At 56.8% G+C, this 23887-nt stretch overlaps 2 protein-coding genes across 10 annotated transcripts in view; both read left to right on the top strand.

Moving 5' to 3' along the window:
• The window catches only part of P2RY6 (pyrimidinergic receptor P2Y6), a 34814-nt gene extending 32073 nt beyond the window's left edge, over positions 1 to 2741 (top strand). For all 9 annotated transcript variants that reach the window (XM_059708520.1, XM_059708511.1, XM_059708515.1 and 6 more), the window contains one exon: positions 362 to 2741. In XM_059708520.1, coding sequence (XP_059564503.1) covers positions 396 to 1382 — 987 coding nt within the window. In that variant the 5' untranslated portion in view covers positions 362 to 395 and the 3' untranslated portion in view covers positions 1383 to 2741. The remainder of the gene's footprint in view (positions 1 to 361) is intronic.
• A 4480-nt stretch (positions 2742 to 7221) lies between these two features.
• Positions 7222 to 23887, top strand: part of ARHGEF17 (Rho guanine nucleotide exchange factor 17) — a 56073-nt gene continuing 39407 nt past the window's right edge. The window contains exon 1 of the mRNA XM_059708510.1: positions 7222 to 10954. Coding sequence (XP_059564493.1) covers positions 7766 to 10954 — 3189 coding nt within the window. The 5' untranslated portion in view covers positions 7222 to 7765. The remainder of the gene's footprint in view (positions 10955 to 23887) is intronic.

Below are 23887 nucleotides of genomic sequence, written 5' to 3'. Positions count from 1 at the left end.
TCTGAAATCAATTTTAAAAAATATATTTACTGAAAATAAAAGTTCACCAGAAAGTCTGGTGAGAAATGGATATTATAAATAGAAATTACTCCTGGCTGGGTAGCTCAGTTGGTTAGAGCACCATCCTGATACACCAAGGCTGTGGGTTCAATCCCCGGTCAGGGCACATATAAGAATCAATCAATGAATGCACAAATAAGTGAACAACAAATCTGTTTCTCTCTCGTGTTCCAGGTTTTGTGAGGGCTGAGTGGGGTCTCTGTGGGGTGGTATCAGAGATGGTTCGGGTGGGGAGAGGGACAAGGACCTACTGGGTGGTCAGTGAATGCGGTCACTGACAGATCGTGTGTTGCTTCCGCAGCCTCTCCAGATGTAGGAAGCCCCGTCAGGCAGCCATGGAGTGGCACAACGACACAAGCCAGGCTCTGGGCTCACCGCCGACCACCTGTGTCTACCGAGAGAACTTTAAGCGGCTGCTGCTGCCCCCCGTGTACTCCGTGGTGCTGGCGGCTGGCCTGCCGCTGAATATCTGTGTCATCGTCCAGATCTGCTCGTCCCGCCGGGCCCTGACGCGCTCGGCCGTGTACACCCTGAACCTGGCCCTGGCTGACCTGCTGTACGCCTGCTCCCTGCCCCTGCTCATCTACAACTATGCCCGAGGTGACCACTGGCCCTTCGGCGACCTCACCTGCCGCCTGGTGCGCTTCCTCTTCTATGCCAACCTCCACGGCAGCATCCTCTTCCTCACCTGCATCAGCTTCCAGCGCTACCTGGGCATCTGCTACCCCCTGGCCCCCTGGCACAAGCGTGGGGGCCGCCGGGCTGCCTGGATAGTGTGTGGAGCCGTGTGGCTGGCTGTGACGACCCAGTGCCTGCCCACAGCCTTCTTCGCCGCCACAGGCATCCAGCGTAACCGCACTGTCTGTTACGACCTGAGCTCGCCTGCCCTGGCCACCCGGTACTTGCCCTATGGCATGGCGCTCACAGTCATCGGCTTCCTGCTGCCCTTCGCCGCCCTGCTGGCCTGCTACTACCGTCTGGCCCGCCGTCTGTGCCGCCAGGATGGCCCCACGGGGCCTGTGGCCCAGGAGCGGCGTGGCAAGGCAGCCCACATGGCTGTGGTGGTGGCAGCCGTCTTTGCCATCAGCTTCCTGCCTTTCCACATCACCAAGACAGCCTACCTGGCGGTGCGCTCTACGCCGGGTGTCTCCTGCCCCGTGCTGGAGGCCTTTGCAGCCGCCTACAAAGGCACGCGGCCCTTCGCCAGTGCCAACAGCGTGCTGGATCCCATCCTCTTCTACTTCACCCAAAAGAAGTTCCGCCAGCGGCCACATGAACTGTTCCAGAAACTCACAGCCAAGTGGCAGCGGCAGGGGCGCTGAGCCCCTGGGGCAGGACAGACCCCAGTATCTCAGCAACAGCTATTTATTGAGCCCGTTTTTGGACCAGGCCTTGTGGGCACAGACACAGGGCAGCCTGAGCCTGGCCCTGCGGAAGGTCCCGTGAGCCATGGAGAGGTGGAGAAGCCATGTTAAGCTGCTCACACAAATATATGTGACATGTACTGTAATTGAGGAGTATGCTGCATGCTTTGGAGTCACTTATAAGGGAGTGAGGGAAGATGGGGGTGGGGAGGAGTGAGAACTTCTGGGAAGAGGCATTTGAGCTGGGTTTTGAGGGATGAATATGAGCGGGGTATGATGTTCCATTCATTCAGCAAACCTTTACTGACACGGTGTGTTCAGGCCTGGGTTGGTTGTGGGCCCCAAAAGAACCAGACCCATACAGGCTCCCAACTGCTGGAAGGACTGACGCAGTGACGTCAAGGCTGTGACTGAGGGAAGCGTGGCTGTGGGGACGGGACGGAGTGCTCGGAGGATGCCCATGACCCAGATCAAGAAGTCAGGAGAGATCTTTTGGGGGGGAGGGGGGAGGAAGGGGAGCATCTGAACCAGATGTTAAAGGCTGTTGGGAGCTCTGCCAGCGGAAGAGGGGAGCATGTTAGTACAGCCTGGGCCAGCCCTATGCTAGGCCTGCCCTGGGGCAGACAGGCAGGGAGCTGGGGTGGGCGGCATGTGGCCTCCTGTGTGTGAAAGCAGAAAACGTAAGCGCTGTCTTACGGCCACTCTCCAGACAACCAGTGGCAGGAGGGGGCTCAGCAGGAGAAATCAGGGAGTGCTTCTTAGAAGAGGTGGAGCCTGAGGTGGGGAGGAGACTCCTGGTGGAGGCACTGTGCATGCAAAACCCAGAGGCAGAGATGCGCTGCACTTGGAGGTGAAGCAAGTGAGCTTCAACTCAGCCCGGGTGGGTGTGTGAGGAGTAGGGTGTTAAGAAAAGAAGCTGGGTGAGACCAGAGCATTAAATGCCAGGAAGAGCCCCAGACCCCCACTTACCCTCCGCCCACCTCTTCCAGACTCAGGGTATCCACCAGGCCCCTCCAAGGAGGGGAAGTGGCCCTTGGACATTGCTTCATTCTAAAAGGAGAGTCAGCAGCTCAGGAGAAAGAGCCACCCAGGGCCATCAGGAGGCTGCTACATGGAGGTCCCGTGTCAGGGGCCTGCTGACCAGTCTCAAGACAGACTGCTCTGCGGCTTCCTCTGTCCTGCCCTCTCAGCTCCATCATTCTGGCCTGCGGGTTCCTGGAAGGCTGCCCGGAGGCCATCTCATATGGACACATCTCAAACACAGACCTGAGCCTTAAAAAGGCTTGTAAAGACATCTTCACTGAAGGTCCAAGGAGGCAGCAATCGTTGTACTGTTGATATTTGGCTCTGTTGACTAATGAGTTTGTCAAAGGACAACGATTGAAATTTCTTTTGAGAGCCGAATTTTTTAAACTTAAACTATATAGGTAGGTACATTGTTATTAACTTAATTAGGGTACTCCTGAGGCTTAGGAAGAGCCACACTCAAGGGGCCAACGAGCCGCGTGTGGCTCGCGAGCCGCAGTTTGCCGACCACGCCCTAGACAATAAGCTCTTGGAATGGTCAGCAGATGCTGGGACCACACGGGCCCTGACCCAGCGTGAAGGGCAGAGAAGGTTTCTTCGCTGAAGCCCAAAGGCCTCAGAAGGCATTAGCTCAGTAAAGAAGGGCTGTCACTGAGCCTGTGACTTTGAACAAACCCCTTCACTTCTCTGAGCCTCTGTTTCCCTACCTGCAAAATGGATACTGCTCTCAGCTCTCCCTAGGCCACCAGGGTGTTGAGCATGGAAAGGTTAGAGCAGAATTCTCACGAAGTACAACAAAGTATTATAACCCAACAGAAGAATGGATAAGAGGCGCAAAGAGGCACTCCATAGAAAAGGAAATGCAGATCATCAAAAAACCAGAAAAGCCCTAGCCGGTTTGGCTCAGCGGATAGAGTGTCGGCCTGTGGACCGAAGGGTCCTGGGTTGTTTCCAGAAGAGGGCACGTACCTTGGTTGCAGGCTCCTCCCTAGCCCGGGCCCTGTTCAGGAGGCAACCAATCAATGTGTTTCTCTCACATTAGTATTTCAAAATATTGCACAAAAACGTGCCATGTCTAAAAATCAATGGAAAAATATACTCGGGTGAGGATTAAAAGAAAAAAAAAAACCTAGGAAAGATATTCAGTTCTAGCTTGACAACGCCTACTCGTGTGGCGTAGCCACATGGCCCACTGCCCCGAGCTCTTCTGCAAATGTGCACTGGAGTGTGCACAACACTCAGAGCAGCACTGTTCACAAGTGCAAACACCTGGAAACATTCAAATGCCCACCCACTGGAGAGTAGATGAATGCTATATTCACACATTGGAATACTGCACGCAGCCAGAATGCACTACACTAGCATACAACGATATGGATAAATATTAGCAGCATAATATTAAGTAAAAAGAAGTTCCCCAAATTACATACAGCAAGATGCTCTTTTTGTAAATTTAAAAACAGCTAAGATTAAAATGTACACTTTAAGGAAATCCACAGTTGCAAAAAAAACACAACTATATAAAAAGGGAATGATGGGCACAGGAGGGGATGGTTATCTTGGGTGGTGGAGCAGTAGGAGAATGGGTGGGGGAACTATATAATGAGATGTAGGACATTGTAAAGGTCCTAGTTGTTTTGGTTTTTCGTGGGAGTCAAATAACTGGTGAGAATGTGTCATGCACAAAAGGTTATGAATCATCCAATTCTGTGCCTTGAGGTCTAATTATAGAGAAAAGAAACAGGACAATCTCAGGACATTCCTATTTGATTTTGGAATGGAATGGTCAGGAGATGCTGGGGACCAGAGGGGCACTGACCCAATATGAGGGCAGAGAAGGTTTCTTAGGAGTCAGGAGCCAGAGTTCTTTCCTGGAACTCATTGCTGCTGCTGCTGCTTCTTATTATTATTATTATTTTTAATTTAAAGTATTACCTATGTCTCCTTTCAGAACTCATTGCTTCTTACTCCTCATCTTTCTCCCCCTTAACGACCTGAGGCCCAACATTAGCCATGACTTTGACCATCATAACCTTTCCACCTTGATTTCTCCGATGGATTCTATAGCTGTGATCTTGCTGAGTAGACTCACGAAGCAGGTGGATTATTGTTTTCATTCCCCTTTCACAGGTGAGGAGCCTGAGTCCCGGAGGAAGAGTGACCTGCTAGGTTCACCGGGCACATCTGTAAGGGTGACTGCATTGGGCCCGGCTCTGGACTCCCAGCACAGTGTTCCCCTCTCCACCCTGATGCCCAGTGCTCCCAGGCCCCTCCTAGATGAGTCTTTTGAGGACTGAAAACACCCAGGTCCCTCTGAGCCAGGGAGATAACTGTGTCTCACCCTGAATCAGAAGGGCTGGAGGGTGGAGGAGCCATGAGGAGCTGTAAGCGGCCAAGCCACTCTCTGATTGGGTGAGCTCCCCCCATTCATTGTTGGAGGCCCAGCCTGGATCCTGAGACAGGGGACTCCTGATCCAAAGCCCCAAGCCAGTTCATCTCACAGCCAAGCTGCAGGAGGCTGGGATCCTGTGACCCGAGTCTCCACTCTGCATCAGTGTGCCCATCTGTGAAATGGACATAAGAACTTCTACCCCAGAAGTGATGTGAAAACAGAAGATGACAGGGTGTGAGTTTGGAAAAGTATACATTTCAGGTGGCAGGGGACATCATTATTGGAAGAGAGCAGTGACTCCTGGGATGAAGGTGCCCCTGCCATACTACAACTGCCTCAAAAGAGGAGAAAGAAAACTCTAGAAGAGACAGGAGTCTGGCTTCAAATAGAGGCAGAGAGAGGCCAGACCCACTCCCCACTTGTCAGATGTGGCAACTGAGGCCAGGGATTTACCCAAGGTCACACAGCAAGGCAAGGGCAGAGCGGCACTGGGCCAGGCAGGGCTTGCTTCCTTGTCATCCATTTCCCAGTAAAGAGAGAAAAACGTGCTAGCCCCCTTCAAGGCAGAAGTGAGACAAAGCTGCAGGGAGGGACTCACAGGGAAGAGGCTGGTCGCAGGTCACCGAGAAAGAGCTTTCTCCCTGCAGAGACTTTCCACAACCCCAGGGACGCAGCAAGCAGGGCCCGCGGGCCTGGGCGAGTCCTACTTCTCTCATGCGGTCATCAGGCAATCCCTCCAGTGTCTACCACGCTGCCCTTTGCCTATCCCTGCCCCTCTCACCTGGACCAGGGCCCCCTGCTCCCAGGTCCTCCCATCTGAGTCAGGCCCAGCCTCAGTCCTCTTGGGCTGAGGGGACCAGAAGGATCCTCTCTCTGCTCCTGGGGAGGGTGAGCCCAGAACCAAGGAGGAGGAGGCTGCTGGGGCCTGGAAAGGCTGTCAGGAGGAACATGGTGTTTGAAGCTCCTGAAATCTGAATTTGAGTCATCGCAGTCGCTGCCATTTCCTAGCTGTCACACTGGTGGTCAAAGTTACTTCTCCTTCATGACCCGTAGAAGGGGTAATAATATCTACCTCCAAGGGTGGTTCAAGGACTAAATAAAACAAATGAAATAATATTACCAATACATCCAAGCCGCTGCACACATTCCCATTCGTCCACTCAGATGCAGCGCTGTCATGCATTTAAACTGGGCCAGGGAAAATGAATGGGACCTGGTAGGGGCAGGCGGGAAGGGAAAGCCCCAGTATTCCCTACGTCGCGAGACTTGCCAAACCAGACTGGGAGCAGAGGCTTGGGGGAGAGGTAGGAGGGAGAAGCGATCTACACCTTTCCTGTCAAGGAGGGTGGAGCAGCCGTAGGTTTGGCTGTGGCGAGTCGAGGGCGGTCCTATCCAAGCTCCTTCTGTATGTGAGGCCGAAGGAGGAGTGCACTTGGTGAAGGGATTAATTTTTAAAAAGCTCCAGGCCCCAGCTGGTTTGGCTCAGTGGATAGAGCGTGGGACTGCGGACTGAAGGGTCCCAGGTTCGATTCTGGTCAAGGGCACATTCCGGGGTTGCGGGCTCGATCCCCAGTGTGGGGCATGCAGGAGGCAGCCAATTAATGATTCTCTCTCATCATTGATGTTTCTATCTCTCTCTCCCTCTTCCTTCCTCTCTGAAATCAACAAAAAGATATTTTTAAAAAATAAATAAATAAAAATTAAAAGGCTCCTGAAGGAACTAGGAGGCAACTGGAAGGAAGTAAAGGAAGCGGTCTTTCCTACCCTCCGATTTACCTGCCCAGGATTTCCAGGGGGTGGGCAAACCCGGCCCGGTAGAGGGCGCAAGAGCCACGTGCCCTGGAGCTCAAGGGACGGAGGGGGCCCGGCGCCGGGCGGGCAGCTGGAAACCTGAGAGCGGGCGGGGGCGTGGTCACAGGCGTGGGACTGGTTGGGGGAACCTCGGAGCTGGACGGGCCGCAGAGGTGGGAGGGGCGGGGCGTTTGGGGGCCCGAGGGGCTGGACAGGGGTCGCAGTCGCCGCGCGAGTCTCCTCCGACGGCCCAATAAAGGGCGTGGCGAAAGGGCGGGGCGGGGAGCGGCAAAAGCCCGAGTCCGCCCGCGGCGCCCACGACTCCCCCTGGCGGCGAGCCCGGCCCCTTCCCCGCCTGGGAGAGCCGCGTACCTGAGTATCGGTGTGCACGAGTGTGTGGGTCCGAGGTTGCCATGTTGGTCCCTGGGCGGGAGCTGTTGGACCGTAGGGGGTGCGGCGTCCTGGCTCTACGTCCGCGGAGCTGAGCGCACTCAGAGCTGGCGGGTGTCGGAGTGAGTCCTTCGGGGGCAGCTCGGGCCGCGAGGGTCGCTCCCGCGGTCTTGTCCTCCCCTTTGGCTCCTCCCCGCTTCCCTCCCCACCCCCTACTCCCGGTTCCCAGCCTTGGGAGCGCGGGGAGCCCACCCCCTCTTTGGGGAGGAGGCCCCGCCCCCCGCCCCCTCTCCTCCGCCACAAAGTTTATTTGCAACAAAAGGGAGCGAGGATCGAGCAGCCAAGAGGGAGGGAACAGGAGCTGGAGCGGGAGCTCGAGGGGAGGGAGGCGGGCGGGCCGGCTGGCGGGCGCGGAGCAGCGGAAGGGGATCCGGACCGGGCTGGGCCTCGCGCGATGCTCCGGGTCGCACCGGCCGAGGTGGGGGCCGGGCCGGGGGGTCGGCGCTGAGGCGGGAGGGGCCGCGCGGGATGGAGCCGCAGCCGCCCGCGGCCGCAGAAACTTGAGCCGCAGCCGATCAAGCTCTGCTCGGGTCTCTGCGCCGTCTCCCCGCCAACCCCCTCGGCGGCGGCGGCCGGGCCCGGGCCTTCGGACCTCGGCCGCTGCGCTCCTTCGGGGCGGGGGCGCAGGGGGGGTTGGCCGTGGCTCCCCGAGGCCAGCCCCCCCGGAGTGAGCGCCGCCACCATGGCGGACGGGGCGCCCCGGCCCCCGCTGTACCGCAGCGTCTCGTTCAAGCTGCTGGAGCGTTGGAGCGGCGGGCCCGGGCCGAAGGAGGGGGCCGCGGACACCGCCGGGCTGCGGGGCCGCGCCGCGTGCCGGCCGGTCGCCGCCGTCCCGGGCCAGCCCTCCCGGCGCGTGTCCAAGCTGGCGTCGGGGCCCCCGGCCGCCCCCGCGCAGCCGCGCCCGCTCCGCAGTCTCTCGCCGTCGGTGCGCCAGCTCTCCCGGCGCTTCGACGCGCCGCGGCCGGACCACTCCGCCGGGGCCCGGGACGGGGGCGTCTCCCCCGGGGCCGTGGAAGAAGCGACCGAAGGTGCCGTGCGCGGGGCCTGGCCCAGCGTCACCGAGATGCGCAAGCTCTTTGCGGGTCCCGGCTCCAGGCGGCCCAGTGCCGACTCCGAGGCCCCGGGGGCGCCCAGCCCCGACGGTGCCGCGTGGGAACTCCCCGCCCGGGAGCCCCGACAGCCCCCGACGCCGCCTCCCCGGACGTGCTTCCACCTGGCGGGCCTGCGTTCCGCGCGGCCGCTGCCCGGCCCGGGGACCGAGGGGAGGCGGCGGCGGCAGCAGCAGCAGCAACAGGAGCGGGCGCAGCGTCCGGCGGATGGTTTACATTCTTGGCATAGCTTCTCCCAACCGCAGGCCGGGACCCGGGCCTCCCGCTCCTCCTCCTCCTCCATGGCCTCCTATCCTGTCGGCAGCAGCGGGGCCGCCAGCTCCAGCGAGGAGGAAGAGGAGGGCCCGCCGCCGCTGCCGCCCGGGGCGCAGAGCCCGGCCTACCACGGAGGCCTCTCCTCCGGCAGCGAAGAGGACCAAGATGGTGAGGGCCGCCGCCGCTGGAGAGGGAGGCCGGGCCCCGGGCCGGGGAGCGCCCTCTTGGATGAGGACTGTCAGCCAGACAGCTGTGGGTTAAACCTGAGCAGCATGGACTCGGTTAGGGGAGCCGGAAGCCTGGAGCCCCCAACATCTCCCAGAGCCCCTGGCGAGGAAGGACCCCGGGAGTGGGGTACTGACTCACCTCCTTGTGCACCGGGTCCCCCCCAGGAGGGACTGCGGTCTTTGTCAGACACTGTGGGGGGAGCTTTCCGAGTGGCTAAGGTGAGCTTTCCCGCCTACCTGGCCAGCCCATCCGGCTCCTGTGGTAGCAGCCGCTATTCCAGCACGGAGACCCTCAAGGATGAGGACCTGTGGGCTAGCCGGGGCTCTGGGAGCTGGGGTGTGTATCGTTCCCCGAGCTTTGGAGCTGGAGAAGGGCTCCTCCTAAGGTCCCAGGCTCGAACCCGCACCAAGGGACCCGTGGGCACCGCAAGGGCATTGAGGGATGGAGGATTGGAGTTGGACAAGAGACGGCAGCGCAAGTCCCTGTCAAACCCAGACATTGCCTCAGAGACCCTAACGCTGCTCAGTTTCCTGCGCTCGGACCTTTCAGAGCTGAGGGTCCGAAAGTCTGCTGGGCGCCCCGGGGACCTTGGGAGTAGCCCCTTAGATGGCAGAGACTCACCATCAGCAGGTGGCATGGGGGGGCAACGTGGGCGCATGGCCCCAGCAGCCCCAGCAGCACCCGGCACCCGCCCCACGCTCAAGGATTTGACAGCCACCCTTCGAAGGACAAAGTCATTCACCTGCTCTGAGAAGCCCGTGGCCCGCCGCCAACCCCGCACCAGTGCCCTGAAGCCCAGCTCCTCTGAGCTCCTGCTGGCAGACCCTGGTGCCGAGGAGGACCCGCTGCCCCTCGTTGTTCAGGATCAGTATGTCCAAGAGGCCCGCCAGGTTTTTGAGAAGATCCAGCGCATGGGTGCCCAGCAGGATGATGGAAGTGACATCCCACCTGGAAGCCCTGAGTGGGCAGGGGACATGGCCCACGGGCAGCGGTCCCAGGAGGAGCTCTCTGGCCCGGAATCCAGCCTGACGGACGAGGGCATTGGGGCAGACCCTGAGCCTCCTGTTTCAGCCTTTTGCAGCCTCGGCACCACAGGGGTATGGCGACCCCTTAACTCGCCTTCGGCCCAGACCAACCAACTCCCTGGGACTGAAGACAGTGTGGGAGGGTGGTCCCTGGTGGCTCCTGATACTCCTCCCACACCAGGTGCCCTCCGCAGGAGACGAAAAGTCCCACCTTCGGGCCCAGGTGGGACTGAACTGAGCAACGGGGAGGCAGGGGAGGCCTACCGGTCTCTAAGTGACCCAATTCCTCAGCGCCACCGGGCTACCACCTCTGAGGAGCCCTCTGGGTTTTCTGTGGATAGCAACCTCCTGGGCTCACTGAGCCCCAAAACAGGGCTTCCAGTAGCCCCAGCCGTGGATGAGGGCTTGACCAGCGGCCACAGTGACTGGTCTGTGGGCAGTGAAGAGAGCAAGGGATACCAGGAGGTCATTCAGAGCATTGTTCAAGAGCCTGGTGCCTTGGGGCGTGTGGTGGATGACAGGGTGGCTGGCAAAGCCCCCAAGAAGAAATCTTTGAGTGACCCCAGCCGCCGTGGGGAGCTGGCAGGGCCTGGATTTGAGGGCCCTGGAGGGGAGCCCATCCGAGAGGTTGAGCCCACGCTGCCTCCATCCAGCAGTGAGCCCATTCTTGCAGATCGACAGGCAGAACCAGGGGAGCCTAGTCCTGCCAGGGGCCGGGCACAGTCTGAGATGGCTCTGCCTGAACCCCTGTCTACCTGCCCCAGTGCCCACCATGACTTCCACCTTGACCCTAAACTGGCTGATGTTCTGTCCCCACGGCTCATCCGCCGTGGCTCCAAGAAGCGCCCAGCCCGGAGCAGTCATCAGGAGCTACCGAGAGAGGAGGTCCATCAGGCCCGACCCTCCTCCAAACACGTTCGCCATGCCAGTGTGCCTGCCACCTTCACACCTATCGTGGTGCCTGAGCCACCGACTTCCGTTGGCCCCCCTGTGGCTGTGCCAGAGCCCGTGGGCTTTCCTGCCCGGGCCCACCCCACATTGCAGGCACCATCCCTCGAGGCTGTCACGAAGCAGTACATGCTGACCCTCCACTCTGGCGAGGTGCCTGCCCCAGTGCCAGTGCCAGTGCCAGTGGATATGCCATGCTTGACTCCGGTGGTTGCACCGCCCTCTGCTGAGGCCAAGCCCCCAGAGGCAACCCGGACTCCAGAAGAGCCTGCCCCGGCCAGCAAGTGCTGCAGCAAGCCGCAGGTGGTGAGTCCTTCGTGGGGGGCCCTCAGGGTGGGGCTGAGGGAAAGCCACGGGCGCTGACTTCTGCAGGAGCCTTTTAAGAGTGCTCATTGGGCAGGTACCCAGGTCTGAGGGTGCTTCTCTGGTCCTGGAAGTGCTCGGGCAGTTTTCAGAGTGTGAATGACAGAGGGCTTCTACCTGTTCAGGCCCCAGGGCCTTCGGGCCTCTGCCAGTGCTAACTCAAAGCTTCTTACCTGCTCCAAGGTGCTCTGGGGGATGATGACACAGGGTTTTAATCTTGTCTTCAGCTGTTTTTCAGGGGTTGACTTTAGAGATTCCTATCTGGTTCTGTTATAAATACACAAGGAGATGGGAGAGTGATGGAACTTTCTAGAGAGCCTTGCTGCCCCATTAGCCAGACCCCTTGTAGGATGTTTGGGGCTGGGGGGCCCACAGTTGACTTGGGTTTGCCCTCCCCCAGTGGCTTTCCTCTGATAGATTAAAGTGTGGGTCTGTCCCTGGGCCTGGGAATTGGAGAGCGACAGGCATTACTTTGTGGCGCAGTAGAGAGGGCTCTGTAAAGTGCACTGGTGGTCCTGGCCTTTCTCCGACTTAACCTCCTGTTATAAGAGCAGGCGGATTGTGGACAAGGTGGTTTTATGTCTCCAGCTGGTGATGCCAAATTTGGGGGAGTCATGGGTTGGGGTTGGGGCACTCTTGAGGCCTGAGGTTTGCTGGAGCCTCTTCTGATTAGAATGGGGGCCTCTAGAGAAGGGCTGGGTCAGGGAGGGGGTGGCTGGAGGCCAGCAGACAGCAGCCTTGAGAGGTTCTGACCCCACAGGCAGGATTGCCTCGGTGGGTCAGGGTGGACGTTCTGGTCCATTACCCTTCTCCCCACCCCCATCTCCTTCCTGGTGACTGAGATGCTTTCCCCTTCCTCTGGCTTCAGGGGCCCCTGGGGTTTGGGCTGTGGGTTCAGATAAGTTCCAGGTGCTTGATGCTAGATTTGAGGCTCTGGGTTCTGGTCCTATCACGGGGATGGCCCCGGGGTGATTTCAACCCGTGACCTGCACTCCCACTGTGCTCCCTGCCTGAGTAAGCCTGGAACCGCTAAATGCTGGACTAATTTGGTCACTCCCAGCGCTCTCACGCCCCTTCTGATTTTCTTTCTCTTTGTTTTTCTCTCCTTGTCTCTAGTTCCCCCTGGTCCTGCCTCTGATTGGTGTCTCTCAGGGAGACCAAAGGCTGCAGAGTCAGCAGGCAGGGAATGGGGAGAGGGGAAATTTGGGGCCTGTCCTTCCTTCTGAGCCTGGTAAGGCAGCTCAGGTGCCCCTGACTTCAGTCCCTGTTGTCTTTGGAACATGGGGCTGGGGGAGGGTGAGAGCGGGACAGCTTCTGCCAGGGGCCCCTCCCCAGCTTCCTTTCCTATATAATTATCTCCTCTGGGAGCCTTGAAGACTAAATTAGGGGAGCGAGCAGGGGTGAACCAAGGGACTCGAGGAGACTGGGATGGGGGGGTCGGGGGGGGGGGCGGCTGTTATTCCTATGAAGAGGCATTGAGATCCAGAGAGGAGGTGGGAGTTTTTGCAGAATTGGCTCCTCGTATACCTTCCAGCACATTCCCTGCCTGCCTGACCTCAGGGGGAAGCTCAGGGTCCCCCTGCCCTCCAGGGCCTATGCGGTGGGACATATCTGCCCATAACATAGGCTTCTCCCGGCCCTCAGTGGAGGCTCTCTCCAAGCTCTAAGCCTTTGCCTGCTCCAGTCCTCCCACCTTTCCAGGCTAGCTTGGTGTCCCCTCTTAGGGGAGAGAATTGGTGAGCCTATCATAGCAGACAGGGTTTGAGCTTCGGCTCCAAGTCCCTGTGTGGCCTTGGATTAGTCACATCTCTGTTCTATGCCTCACCTTTCCCTTTCTGTAGAATGGGGGTAATGGTCTCGGTCTGACAGGCTCTTGTACAGTGAGTGGCTAGTACAGTCACTTCCTTCCTGGGGGCAGGAGAGGGGAAAAACAGGCTCCACCACTCCAGCTGCTTCCAGTGACCAGCCTGCGCCCCTCCTCCCCGCTACCTACTAGTTTCTGAACACAGGGCTAGGCAGTCCTGGCCTCGGTATAACCCGGTGGACGTGAATTGGCTCAGAAGATACTCACCGTCTCCTAATTCCCCATCCCCTCATAAAGCCTGGAAGTTCTCCCATCTGCTAGCCTAAATCCCTCCTGCTGCCCCCTTCCTTTTGGCTCCAAGAAGATGGGGAGCAGCTGTCTACCCCCTCCTGCTGGCCTCCCTGGAGTAGACAATGTTCCCTTGTTTTAGGCCCAGGGCTCCAGTCACGCTCCCTGGACTGTGGGTGGAGATGGTGTGGTGTGGGCTCCAGAATAAGTGAAGAGAAGAGGCTTTCACACTTTGCTGATGGGGCTGGCCAGGAGCTGCCCTGGTGTAGAGGGGGCCCCTGACCTGACCCCACGCTGTGTCGAAGTCTCTCAGGTCTCTCCTAGCTGAGTTCATATTTGCCCTTCACATGGTGTGATCCCCTCCTTCCCCCTTTGTTGGGAGCAGGGAACCTGGGTACCAGGCCTGGCTCTGCCTCTGACCCACTGTAAGACCTAGAAAGTCATCTTGGGCCTTGGTTTTGCCATCTGTACAATGGGAGGTTAGACTGTCTACTCTTTGAGGCTCTATAGGAAGGACAGCCTACAGGGTAGTTGGCGTATGGCTGGAAGAGAGAGGAAGGCAGGTCTATGCAAGAGCCATAAGAACCAGGAGCCCAGGGAATGAGGGATAACGCATGGTGGCTTTATTCTGTGGATACTTGCTTACTTATGTGCTGGGGGGAGGAGGTAGAGCTGTGGGAGCCTCCCACGCCCCTTGGCATTTCCACTTAGGTCCACAAAGCATAGCCTGGATGATCAGCAACTCTTTAGGGCTTCCCCCACCTTGGCCTCAAAGCAGTGTTGTGGTCCAACCTGCTGCCCTCGGGTACTTGATACCCATTTGACAGATGTGACAACTGTCGCCACATCCAGACAAGAAACAGGAAGTGACTTGTCTGTCAGAATCAGATGGGTGGACTCAGAACTTCAGCATGTTGGAATAGCAGTAACTGTGGCTAACATTTTTTAAGTGCTTTCTATATGTCAGACACTCTGAATGTCTCATTCTTCAAATGTGAAAGCTGTGGGAATCTTTAGAGCTGAATTCTTAGAATGTCAGACTTGGACTCGCACTGAATCCTCGAATGTCGGTGTCTTAGAGTAGAAGGGAGGGTCCCAAGAGGTCCCTATTTCTTGGTAGGGTTGGCCTGCCATCTGGGTAGAGGAACAGGATCGGGGCAGATGGAGGAGTCACCTGCACACCCCTACCAGCCTGACACCTTTATGGTGGTTATTTAATTCACTGGAGCCTGGCGGTTGGAGTGGGAAGAACTTCAAGACTCAGAAAGGAGAATGTTGAGTCTAAGTTCACACAGTAAGGCAGGGCAGAGCCAGGCCCGGGCACCAGAACCCTGGCCTTGCCATTCACCGCCTGCCCCAGCAGACACAGCCCCCACGCCCAGCTGCCCAGTCAGCTCTCTGCCTCACAGAGGAAGGCCTGGGCTGTGGCTCTGCGTCACCTTTCATCTCTGCCTCCCCTTGGCAGGGACCCTCGGAATGGGGGCTCTCCTTTCCCTCCTTGGCTTTTTGCTATGATTTTTCCATGGAAACTGGTTCTGGGAGGGGAGGCGTTAGGACATTTGGAATTCTGAGCGGTACCAAATATCTTTATTTAAATGTCTTGTCACCCGGCATGAGGAGGGTGGGAAGGGGGAGTACAGGCCGAGGGCTGTCCCTTTCCTCTGTTTTTTCCCTGCTGCCCCCACTCCCTTCCGAAGGGCCCTGGGCTAATGGGGGGAGTGTGACCCAGGAGGGGTCCCCCCACCCCCAGCAGAGAAGAGTTGGAGGATGGACCAGAGTGGAGCCTGACATTTTCCAGCCCCACATTTCAGGGACCAGCTGGGTTTGGGAGGCTGGCAGCCTCTGCTAATCCTGTCCCCAGCCCCCAACCCAGTGTAAGAACTTGCCCCTCCTGCTTTCTTCCCTCCCATCTGTGATCTCTCAGGCTACACATGCCCCCTCACAGCGGAGGGGAGGCACTCCCAGGCTGCCCCGGGAGCGGAAACATCAGAGCTTTCAGGATCTAGAAGCCGACTGGAGGGGCTGTAGGATGTCGAGGGACTGGCCTCATGCTGGCAGGGGAGGCTTCCTGGAGGAGGCTCTGCTTGAATTCGGCCTTTAAAACTGAAGAGAGGGCCCTGGCTGATGTGGCTCAGTTGGTTGAGCATCATCCTGTGCACCAAAAGGTCACTGTTTCGATTCCCGGTAAGGGCACATGCCCAGGTTGCCGTTCGATCCTCAGTCAGGGTGTGTACAGGAAGCAGCCGATAAATGTTTCTCTCTCCCTCTCCCTTCCTGGTGGTCTAAAAAAATCAATAAAAACATTTTTAAAAAATTGAAGAGAAGGAGGGATTCTAGGAGGAGGGCATAGCATGAGCAGGGGCTAGGAGGTTGGAAAGAATATGGCAGGTTGCATGCAGTCAGAGTGTGTTTCAGAGACTTGGATGACCCTTGATAGGTCAGTGCATTCATCCATTTAGCAAACACAGGTTTTCTTCTAGGCCCTGGGGATACATCAGCAAACTAAGGCCTGGCCTCATGAAGCTTCCAGACTAGAGGAGACCTGTCTGTAAATGGGTACATTGTGAGTCAGAGATGCGGGGGCTGCACAGCAAAATGAAGCAGGATAAGGGAGTAGAGAGTGACAGGGAGGGGGTACTATTTTGTTTTTTTAAATCCTCACCCGAGGATTTTTTTTTCCCCATTGATGAGAGAGAGAGAGGGAGGGAGGGAGGGAGAGAGAGAGAGAGAAAGAGAAAGAGAGGGAGAGAGAGAAACACTGATGTGAGAAACATCGATTGGTTGCCTCCCATAAGCTCCCACTAGGGATTGAAACTGCAACCTGGGTATGTGCCCTGACCAAGAATCGAACCCTCAACCCTTCAGTGCATGCGACGGCACTCTAACCAACGAGCAATGCTGTCCAGGCGGGGAGGGTATACTATTTTAGATCGAGAGGTCTGAGAAGGCCTCTTTGGGGAGATGAGGTTGGTGCAGAGGCCTGGAGGAAGTGAGAGAGCAAGCCAGGTTATGGTCTGGGGGAAGGATATTCTGGGCAGAGAACAGCAAGTGCAAAGGCTGGGAGGTAAAGTGTGTGTGAGAAATTGCCAAGAGGACTGTGTGGATGGAGCAGAGTAGGAAATGAGGTCAGGGAAATAAGGAAGGGTGGAAATGGGTTGGAGCCAGGCAGGTAGATCTCATAGGCCAATGGAATGTCTTTGACATTTATTTTAGGTGAGATGGGGCAGGCTCTGTTAGAAAGTTCTGAATAGAGTACCTGCTCTGATTTAGGCCTTCATAGACCTGCTCTGGCTGCTCTGTGGGGGTAGATTGTAGAGGTCCACGGTGGAAGAAGGAAGACCAGTCAGGAGGCCATTGGAATACTCTGGGCAAGAGCTGATGGGGGTTTGGACTGGGGCAGAGGTGGCCAGTCAGGTGGTGGGTTTCTGCTGCAGTGCAGAGGGCTTTGGGAGGGCCTGGACTCTAGCCTTCAAGGTGAACATGTAGCTACTCAGGCTGCTGAGGCTGGGCAGTGTGTGAGGGGTTGCTTAGGGTGGGGAAGCGGAGATTGACAAAGCCCCCAGGGTAGACTGGGACTGTAGCTTGCACTGGCTGTCCCTTGCAGACTTACGTCAGCTTAGCTCAAAGGTTAGGAGCGTAGGGCTGTCACAGGGCCCCAGTGAGGACCGTGTCAGTGCCATATCCCATTGGGGTCTCCTCTGCAGGCACCATGACACCCATTAGCTCCAGCTTGCATGTCTCCTAGGACAGAGAGCGCATGCCACCACTAGGCAATCCTGTCCCTCCCATCTGGTCCTCCAAGTAGGTGGCCATTGCCATGGCCCCAATGTAGGGATGGAGAAGCAGGGCCCCACGTGGGCAGAGGTTCCCCAAGGCCCTTGGCTCAAGTATGGGATTTGGCCCCAAGTGTCCTGATGCCCGGGTCATATATTGGCCCCACATGGTTCCCACTGAGCAGAGTTGGCGGGGATGGTGGTGGTAGGGCGGGGAAAGAGGGAGCCTGTTTCCCAGAAAGGCTCGAAGCCCTGATGTACTTATTGGGAAGTGTGCCCAGGCAGCCTGGCGCCTTGCTGGCAGGCCCTGAAACAGGGGCCCTGGGTCCCCTGGGAAGCAGGAGTCTGTTGGAGCTGGTGTCACCCCCAATGGGCGGGTGTTGATCCCTCCTCACTCCCCCCACTTCCACCCCCAGCCTCTGGGGCATTCCAGGGGTGAACAGAGGCAGAAGAAGACTGCCAGGCTGCCGGTCCCTGAACAGTGGTGAGCTCCAGCCTATGACATGCAGGGGCCTAAGGCCTCAGCAGGGGTATCAGAGCCCCCAGAGGGGTGTCCATGGTCCCCTCCAGTAGCTGTGGTGTAACCAAGGATGACCTGGTGTAGTACATGGGAGGTCTGCACTAGGGTTAGTAGGCCTGGGTTCTAGCCGTCGCCTCTCCATTTTCCTGCTGTGTGTCCTTAAATATGTCCATTTCCCTCTCAGAGCCACAATCCCTCCATGCTCTTGAGCAGCAGAATAAAATCTCCCAGAGCTGCTGGGAGAGGCAGCAGCTGCACTGACTTGTAGACTAAAGTGCTGGCAGCTGGGGACTCACAGCCCATTAGGCCACTGAGGAGAGTGAGGCCGGACTCACCCTGGTCTGGCCCCAGGGCCCTTTCCCCTACCACTAGCTGCTGCTCTAGGCCCCTCCCCAGCACACACTCATAGACCAGGACTCTCCCCACACTTGTGTCAGGCTGCGGGGCTCACTCTTGCGGCCTGTCCCCAGAGGTAGTGCTGCTGCTGTTGCCAGTTAAAACTTCCTCTGGGGCTTGGGGAAGTCACAGGGCTCTGAGACTCCCCCTGGGTAGAGAGAGAGAGTGAGAGGGGTCTTACAGAGCTACCTGAGGTGGGAGGGACATGAGCTGATTCCAAGGTTTTGGTTGGCACAGATGGGTAGTCGTTTAGTTTCCTATTGCTTCTGGAGCAAATTACTACCCACTTAGTGGCTTAAAACAATACAAATGGTCTCTTACAGTTTTGGAGATCAGAAGAAATGGGTTTCATGGAGTTAAAATTAAGGTATTAACAGGACTTCATTTTTTTTAAAGTATATTTTATTGATTTTTTTACAGAGAGGAAGGGAGAGGGATAGAGAGTTAGAAACATCAATGAGAGAGAAACATTGATCAGCTGCCTCCTGCACGCCCTCCTACTGGGAATATGCCCGCAACCAAGGTACATGCCCTTGACCGGAATCGAACCCGGGACCCTTCAGTCCGCAGCCTGATGCTCTATCCACTGAGCCAAACCGGTTAGGGCAGGACTTCATTTTTTCTGAAGGTTTAGGGGAAACCAGTTTCCTTGTCTTTTCCAGCTTCTGGTGGCTACTGTCACTTCTTGGTTCGTCTCCTTCCTCTATCTCAAAGCCATCAGCATAGCACCTTCAGATCTCTCTCTCTGATCCAAACTTCCTGCCCCCTCTTATAAGGACGCTTGTGATTACGTAGGGCCCACTTGGATCATCCAGGATAATCTTTCCATCTCAAAATCCTTAATCACATCCGCAAAGTCCCTTTTGCCATGTGAGGTAATATATTCACAGGTTCCGAGGATTAGGATGTGGACATCTTTGGGACTTTTCTTCTGCCTTCCACAGGTGGGCAGAGGGGCCGGGCTGTCAGCTCCTGCGATCCAGAGCCTCTGGTAGATGCTGGTTGCCTGGCTGAACCTGTGAATTCAAGCCCACTGCATTTATCCTGCAGTCATTTCTTTCCATGTTCATTGGTCATTCATCACTGATGGGCAGTGAGTATACACAGGGAAAGCTTGGACATCATCCCTACATGCACGGAGCTTTCAACCAGGGTCCCGGCTCCTGAGGTGGGTAGGGTCCAGATGATGGCTGAGCACTGGCTGGTGGGAGAGGGACAGAAGAGCCAGTGGGTCCCTTTTGGACAGGCTTGGCTTCTAGGTCGGCTGGCCCTGAGTTTGCTGAAGCAGCTCCCAAGTAGGGTAGTTGGCCAAGGCAAAGACAGAAGGTCGGGGTCTAGGGAGGGTGTGGGAGTCACATCTCTGCCAGGTATCCCAGGTGGATCTAAGGGACATGTGGAGAGGAGCCCCCTAACCTCCTGTGCCAGGAGCCAGGGTATCTGGGTCCCCAGAGAGGCGTCCAGGACCCCCCTTCAGTAGCCCTGGGGGAATCTGATGCTGTTGGACCAGAGACCTATTAGGTTCCTTCGTGCCCTGAGAGGCCAGCGTGCTCCCTAGAAGGTGCCACATGGAGGGTGCCGTGGGTAAGGTGCACGGCCCAGATCCCTTCTCCCCCAGGCTGGCTTCGGGACCCAGGGCAAGCATTTACAGACTCCGCTGAGTCCAAAAAATGGGTGAATTAGCCCCTCACTCCACCAAGGATTATTGTTCAAAGTAAATGAACTAATGATAAGAGGGCTTTGGAAATGTTCGTTCCTCCCCTCCTGACTGAGATGCTAAGATGTTAGGGTTCTAAGATTCTCAGAGACATTCACTCCAAGATGCTCAGATGCTTGGCATCCTTTTCCAACTCTGAAGCACAAGATAAAACTCTGAATAGGAGGGCAAGTGGGGTAGGCCAGGTGGCCCAGCAGCCTGGGCCTTTGGAGGTGGGCGGGGGAGAGGGGCTGGGCAGTTGGGTAGAAGCACCACTGTCCTCGCTTTTTTCTCCAGCTCCTTTCTCCTCTACCACCAGCCTCGACCTGGGAGGCACAGCAGAAGCCCTCTCTGGGTCAGAGCCCCAGACCCATTGGAACCAGCCTATGAAACGGGGCTTGGTCCCTTGCAAGGTAGGGAGTCTGAGGGTCTGTGCGCCTGGTGGACTTTGGGGTCAGACTGATCAGGGTTAACATCTCAGACCTGGCCTGATTCTAACTCACTAGGTGATACCTAATAAGGAACCCCATGTCAGCTCTGAGCCTCAGTTTCCTGCTCTGTAACATGGGGACACTAAGGAGTTACTGTGAAGGCCAAAGAGATAATGCTTGTGGAGCCCTCAGCCCATGACTCCAGGTCTGGAGCTCTCAGAGATGTGGCCACTTTAAAGTGTGTGCTTTTGAGATGGCCGGTACAGAGTGCAGAATTTTGTGGTTTCGCAATGGGTTCTGAGTTTTTTCCAGGAGTTATACCTCTTAGTTGGTTTTGTTTAAGATCATTTGAGATCATTACTTCTTGGTTCTGAGATTCTGAAGCTGGGGAGAGGTGGCGCAGGTCCTGGGCCAGTGGGAGGGCAGTGGGGGGACTGGTGGCAGGGACTGTGATTGAGGGGGTCAGGCTGAGGGAGCAAGCGCCAGGTTGGTATCTGTTTCCTGTTTATTGGTTCCCAGGGGGTGAGCAGGCCCGGCCCCCGAGCTAGAAGGAGGGAGGCCTGGGCTCCTGGCTGCCAGCCAGCCCCATAGCCTGGCCTCCTGGGACTGCCGAGCCCCCTCCCCCCAACCCCTTGGACAAACATCCAGTCCTTTCCCAGGACGGGGCACTGCAGGTCAAGGAGCAGATGTGGAAGGGAAGGGGCGGGAGCACAGGAAGGGACCCCTTCCCCCCTCACCCCCCCAAGTCCTACTTACTCCATCTTGGCTGCCTGTGTCACTGAGGTCTCACTCCTGGTTTCTCACTGTCCCCCTCTCTCTCTTCTTATGTCCCTGGGGTGGGGCCTGATGGTGAGACATGCAACTTCTTGGCAGGCCAGGAGGCAGGAGGAGAAAGAGGGGCAGGGTCTTGAATTCCAGGTTCGCGTCCCCCCACCCCCACCCCCACCCGTGTCTTCTAACCACCTTTCACCCTGCGTTATTCGGAAGGGCCACTGGGACCCAGCAAAAGATGAGGTCTTGTCCAAGGCCATGCAGTAGGAGACCAGGCCCAGTAGTCTGCCTGGGCACCTCGCCACGCTGTAGCCCCACACTTGGACTGTGGGTCTAAGGGACTACTGCTGAGCCAGTGTATGTCTGAGGCCAAGAGTGCAGGGAGGTTTCTGCCCAGAGCTTACAGAGAGAGGCTGTGTGTGTGGAGGAGCCAGGTTGCAGGCAATGAATGCCAAGTTAAATGGCCTCGGCTTTGTCTCGTAGGCAGTGGGGGGCCATGGGAGGTTAGGAGCTTCGAGGGGCAATGTGAGATTGGCGCATTGGAAAGCATCCTCTGGCTCTGGGTGGTGATTGGACTGGAGGGAACAGGGAGATGAGAGGCCTGAGCTGAGGGAGCAGGTGACGTGGGGCTAGAGAGAAAAGCACTCACTAGGGAGATCATTTGGACATAAAATCTGATGGTTTAAACTTAGGCTCAAGGGCCCTATCGGAAGCTGGGGTTAGACAATGAGGCTTTGGGACAGGATGCGGGGTCATCTGAGTCATCCCCCTGCCTCATGGAAGAACTTTTCCTCTGCTCTGAGCCAGCGCAGGTCCCTGCCTCTGTGCCCACATGCTGGTCTAACTCCAGTCCCTCCTGCTCTAGAGGAAGTGCCCTGCTTCCCAGTGGGGTCCCCAGAGAACAGCAGAGCTCCAGGCTACGTCCCCACCCGGCCCTTCTGGGAGCAGCCTACGCAGGCAGCCAGGAGCGTATGGGGAGAAAAGGAGCAGGCCTGTGCTGCCTTGCTGGTGTCGACATAGGAACCGTCCAAACCTGTAGAGAATTTTTATAAGAGTTTATTTGAGCCAAACTGATGACATGACAGGAAATAAGATCTCAAATGCTCTGGAGAATGACCGTTTTGCAGTTTCTTTTATGCATTTGAAATTAAGGCGGAAGGAAGGAAGATCACAAGAAGGTGGGAGAAAGCAAGGCCCGGATTAGATTACAGGTTAAAATTCTATGTCCTCTTGAGAGTGGTTATGCCTTTGGGCAGTGGGAGGCTGAGGGGGTGGTATTACTCTGGCATTTCAAAGGTGTGTTAACCTAGATGCACAAGAACAATGGACAGGGCTTGCTTGAAAACGTTTTGCTAAATAAGTTACAGGCCTAGAGAGTGACTACCCACCATTCCCAGTTGGGAATTTATAATCAGATTACCCTGTGAGGTTACTTTCCATAGAACCCCTTTTTCATCACACTGGCTGTGACCCAAGACAAGTTGTTTAGGCCTCAGCCCCCCCATCTGTGAAGTGGGAGTCCAGATGTGGCAGAGCCCAGGAGAGCTCTGGACCATGCAGGCTCTTGGAAGCTGGGGGTACAGTGACTGGTAGGTGGACAGGCTGGCAGTCTTGCTAGTAGTGCATCATATAGACGGAGACAAAGTCTCCTCATGATATTTGTACCTGAGACAAGTGCTATTCTGTGGCGCTGCAGCCCAGGAGGCCTTCCTGGGGGAGAAGGAGGCAGGGGCTGTAGGAAGAGGAGTAACTCATATCTGAGGCCTGGTTGGAGCCTCGGTTTTCTCATCAGATGCCCAAGTTCCCTTCTAGCTCCTTGCTGCTCCTGGGCGCTCCTCTCCCCTCCCGCCTGGACCAGAGCTTCCAGGCCTCTTCCCAAGGCCAGCAGGGGCGTAGCCTGGGGAGGGTGAGGAATTTCCGAGGGAACAGCTAAATTCAGTTTCCACTAAAAATAGCCCTGGGCCTGGCCCCAGGGCTGGAGGAGGAGGAGGGCGGGGCTAGCCCTTACCCGCTGGCCCCACCTCTTCACCTGGGCCCGGGGCCTCCTCCTCCACTGTTTCTTCTACTGATTCACACCAGACTTTTCTTTCCCCTTACTGGGTTCTTCTTGCTTTCTATCTTCCCTCCTTGATCCTTCATCCTGCCCTCTTCCCTCAGTCTTGCTCCTTCCATCTGTCTCTTATCTCCTCTGACCCTCTCTGTCTCTCCCTGCCTCCGACAGAGCCAGGCAGGTCCCTGGCTACGACCAGGCCTTTGGAAGAGGGCCCTGTCTTGGGCAGTGTCCCCTTGGCATCCCAGGCAATAGGTGTCAGGAACCCTCCCCCACCCCAGGACTCACAGCTATTGCAACCTCTCTCTGCTTGGGGGTGGACAGACCTCAAAGGCTCTGGGGGTGTGGTCCCCAGTTCACCCTGTGACCTAATGCTTGGTTCTGGTCAGGTGCCTCCCCCCCCATGCCAAACCCTCCTGTTCCTGGCACAGGGTGGGACATCAAAACACATTTATTAAATACAGTAATGTGGAGGGGGTGAGGAAGGCAGGAGGAGATGGGCTGGGGCTGCCCCTGGGGAATTCTCAGGCTGGTCTTCCCACCACCATACCTGAGCACCCAGGCAGGTGGGAGCTGGCAGATGGGTGAAGTGTACTGTTCCAAGCCAGTACCGATTGGGGGTGGGGATGGGAACTAGACACAGGCCCAAAGAGGGTGAGGTGCCTAGCTTGGATCGCAGAGCTCAGAAGGAGAGAGGTGGTATTGGAACCTAGGCTGGCCTCACTCCAAGACTGCAAGGCTCACTTTTGTCTAAAGCAGAGATCTAGGAGAAAGCTGATAGAAAGTCTTAGGAGGTCTAGTTCACAGTACCTGACTGAATATGGTACAGTCAGGGGGTGGAGAGTCACAGTACTGGTAGTGAACCAGACAAACCAGGGGTCCATGCTGCCTGTCACTACTCGAGCCAATGAAGCAGAGACAGGGTTAAATCATACATAAGCATTTATTCCAGTACTGCCGGCAGCATGGGGAGCAGCAGGTCAGCCACAGAAATCCGCTCTGCACCCCACCATAAGCCAGTTGCTTATATAGTAAAACTACGAAGGAAAATTAGGCAAAAGGGCAGTTTACAGATATGCAAAAGGACTAGGGGTCTTCAGAGGGCTTAGTGATATGCAAGGGCTGAGGTAACATGGGGAAATAGCCAGAG

The sequence above is a fragment of the Myotis daubentonii genome, chromosome 9 (genome assembly GCF_963259705.1).
Source record: "Myotis daubentonii chromosome 9, mMyoDau2.1, whole genome shotgun sequence".
In the NCBI taxonomy this organism is placed as follows: Eukaryota; Metazoa; Chordata; class Mammalia; order Chiroptera; family Vespertilionidae; genus Myotis; species Myotis daubentonii.
The sequence above is the reverse complement of the archived record's forward strand: the minus strand, read 5'-3'. Positions and strand labels throughout refer to the sequence as shown.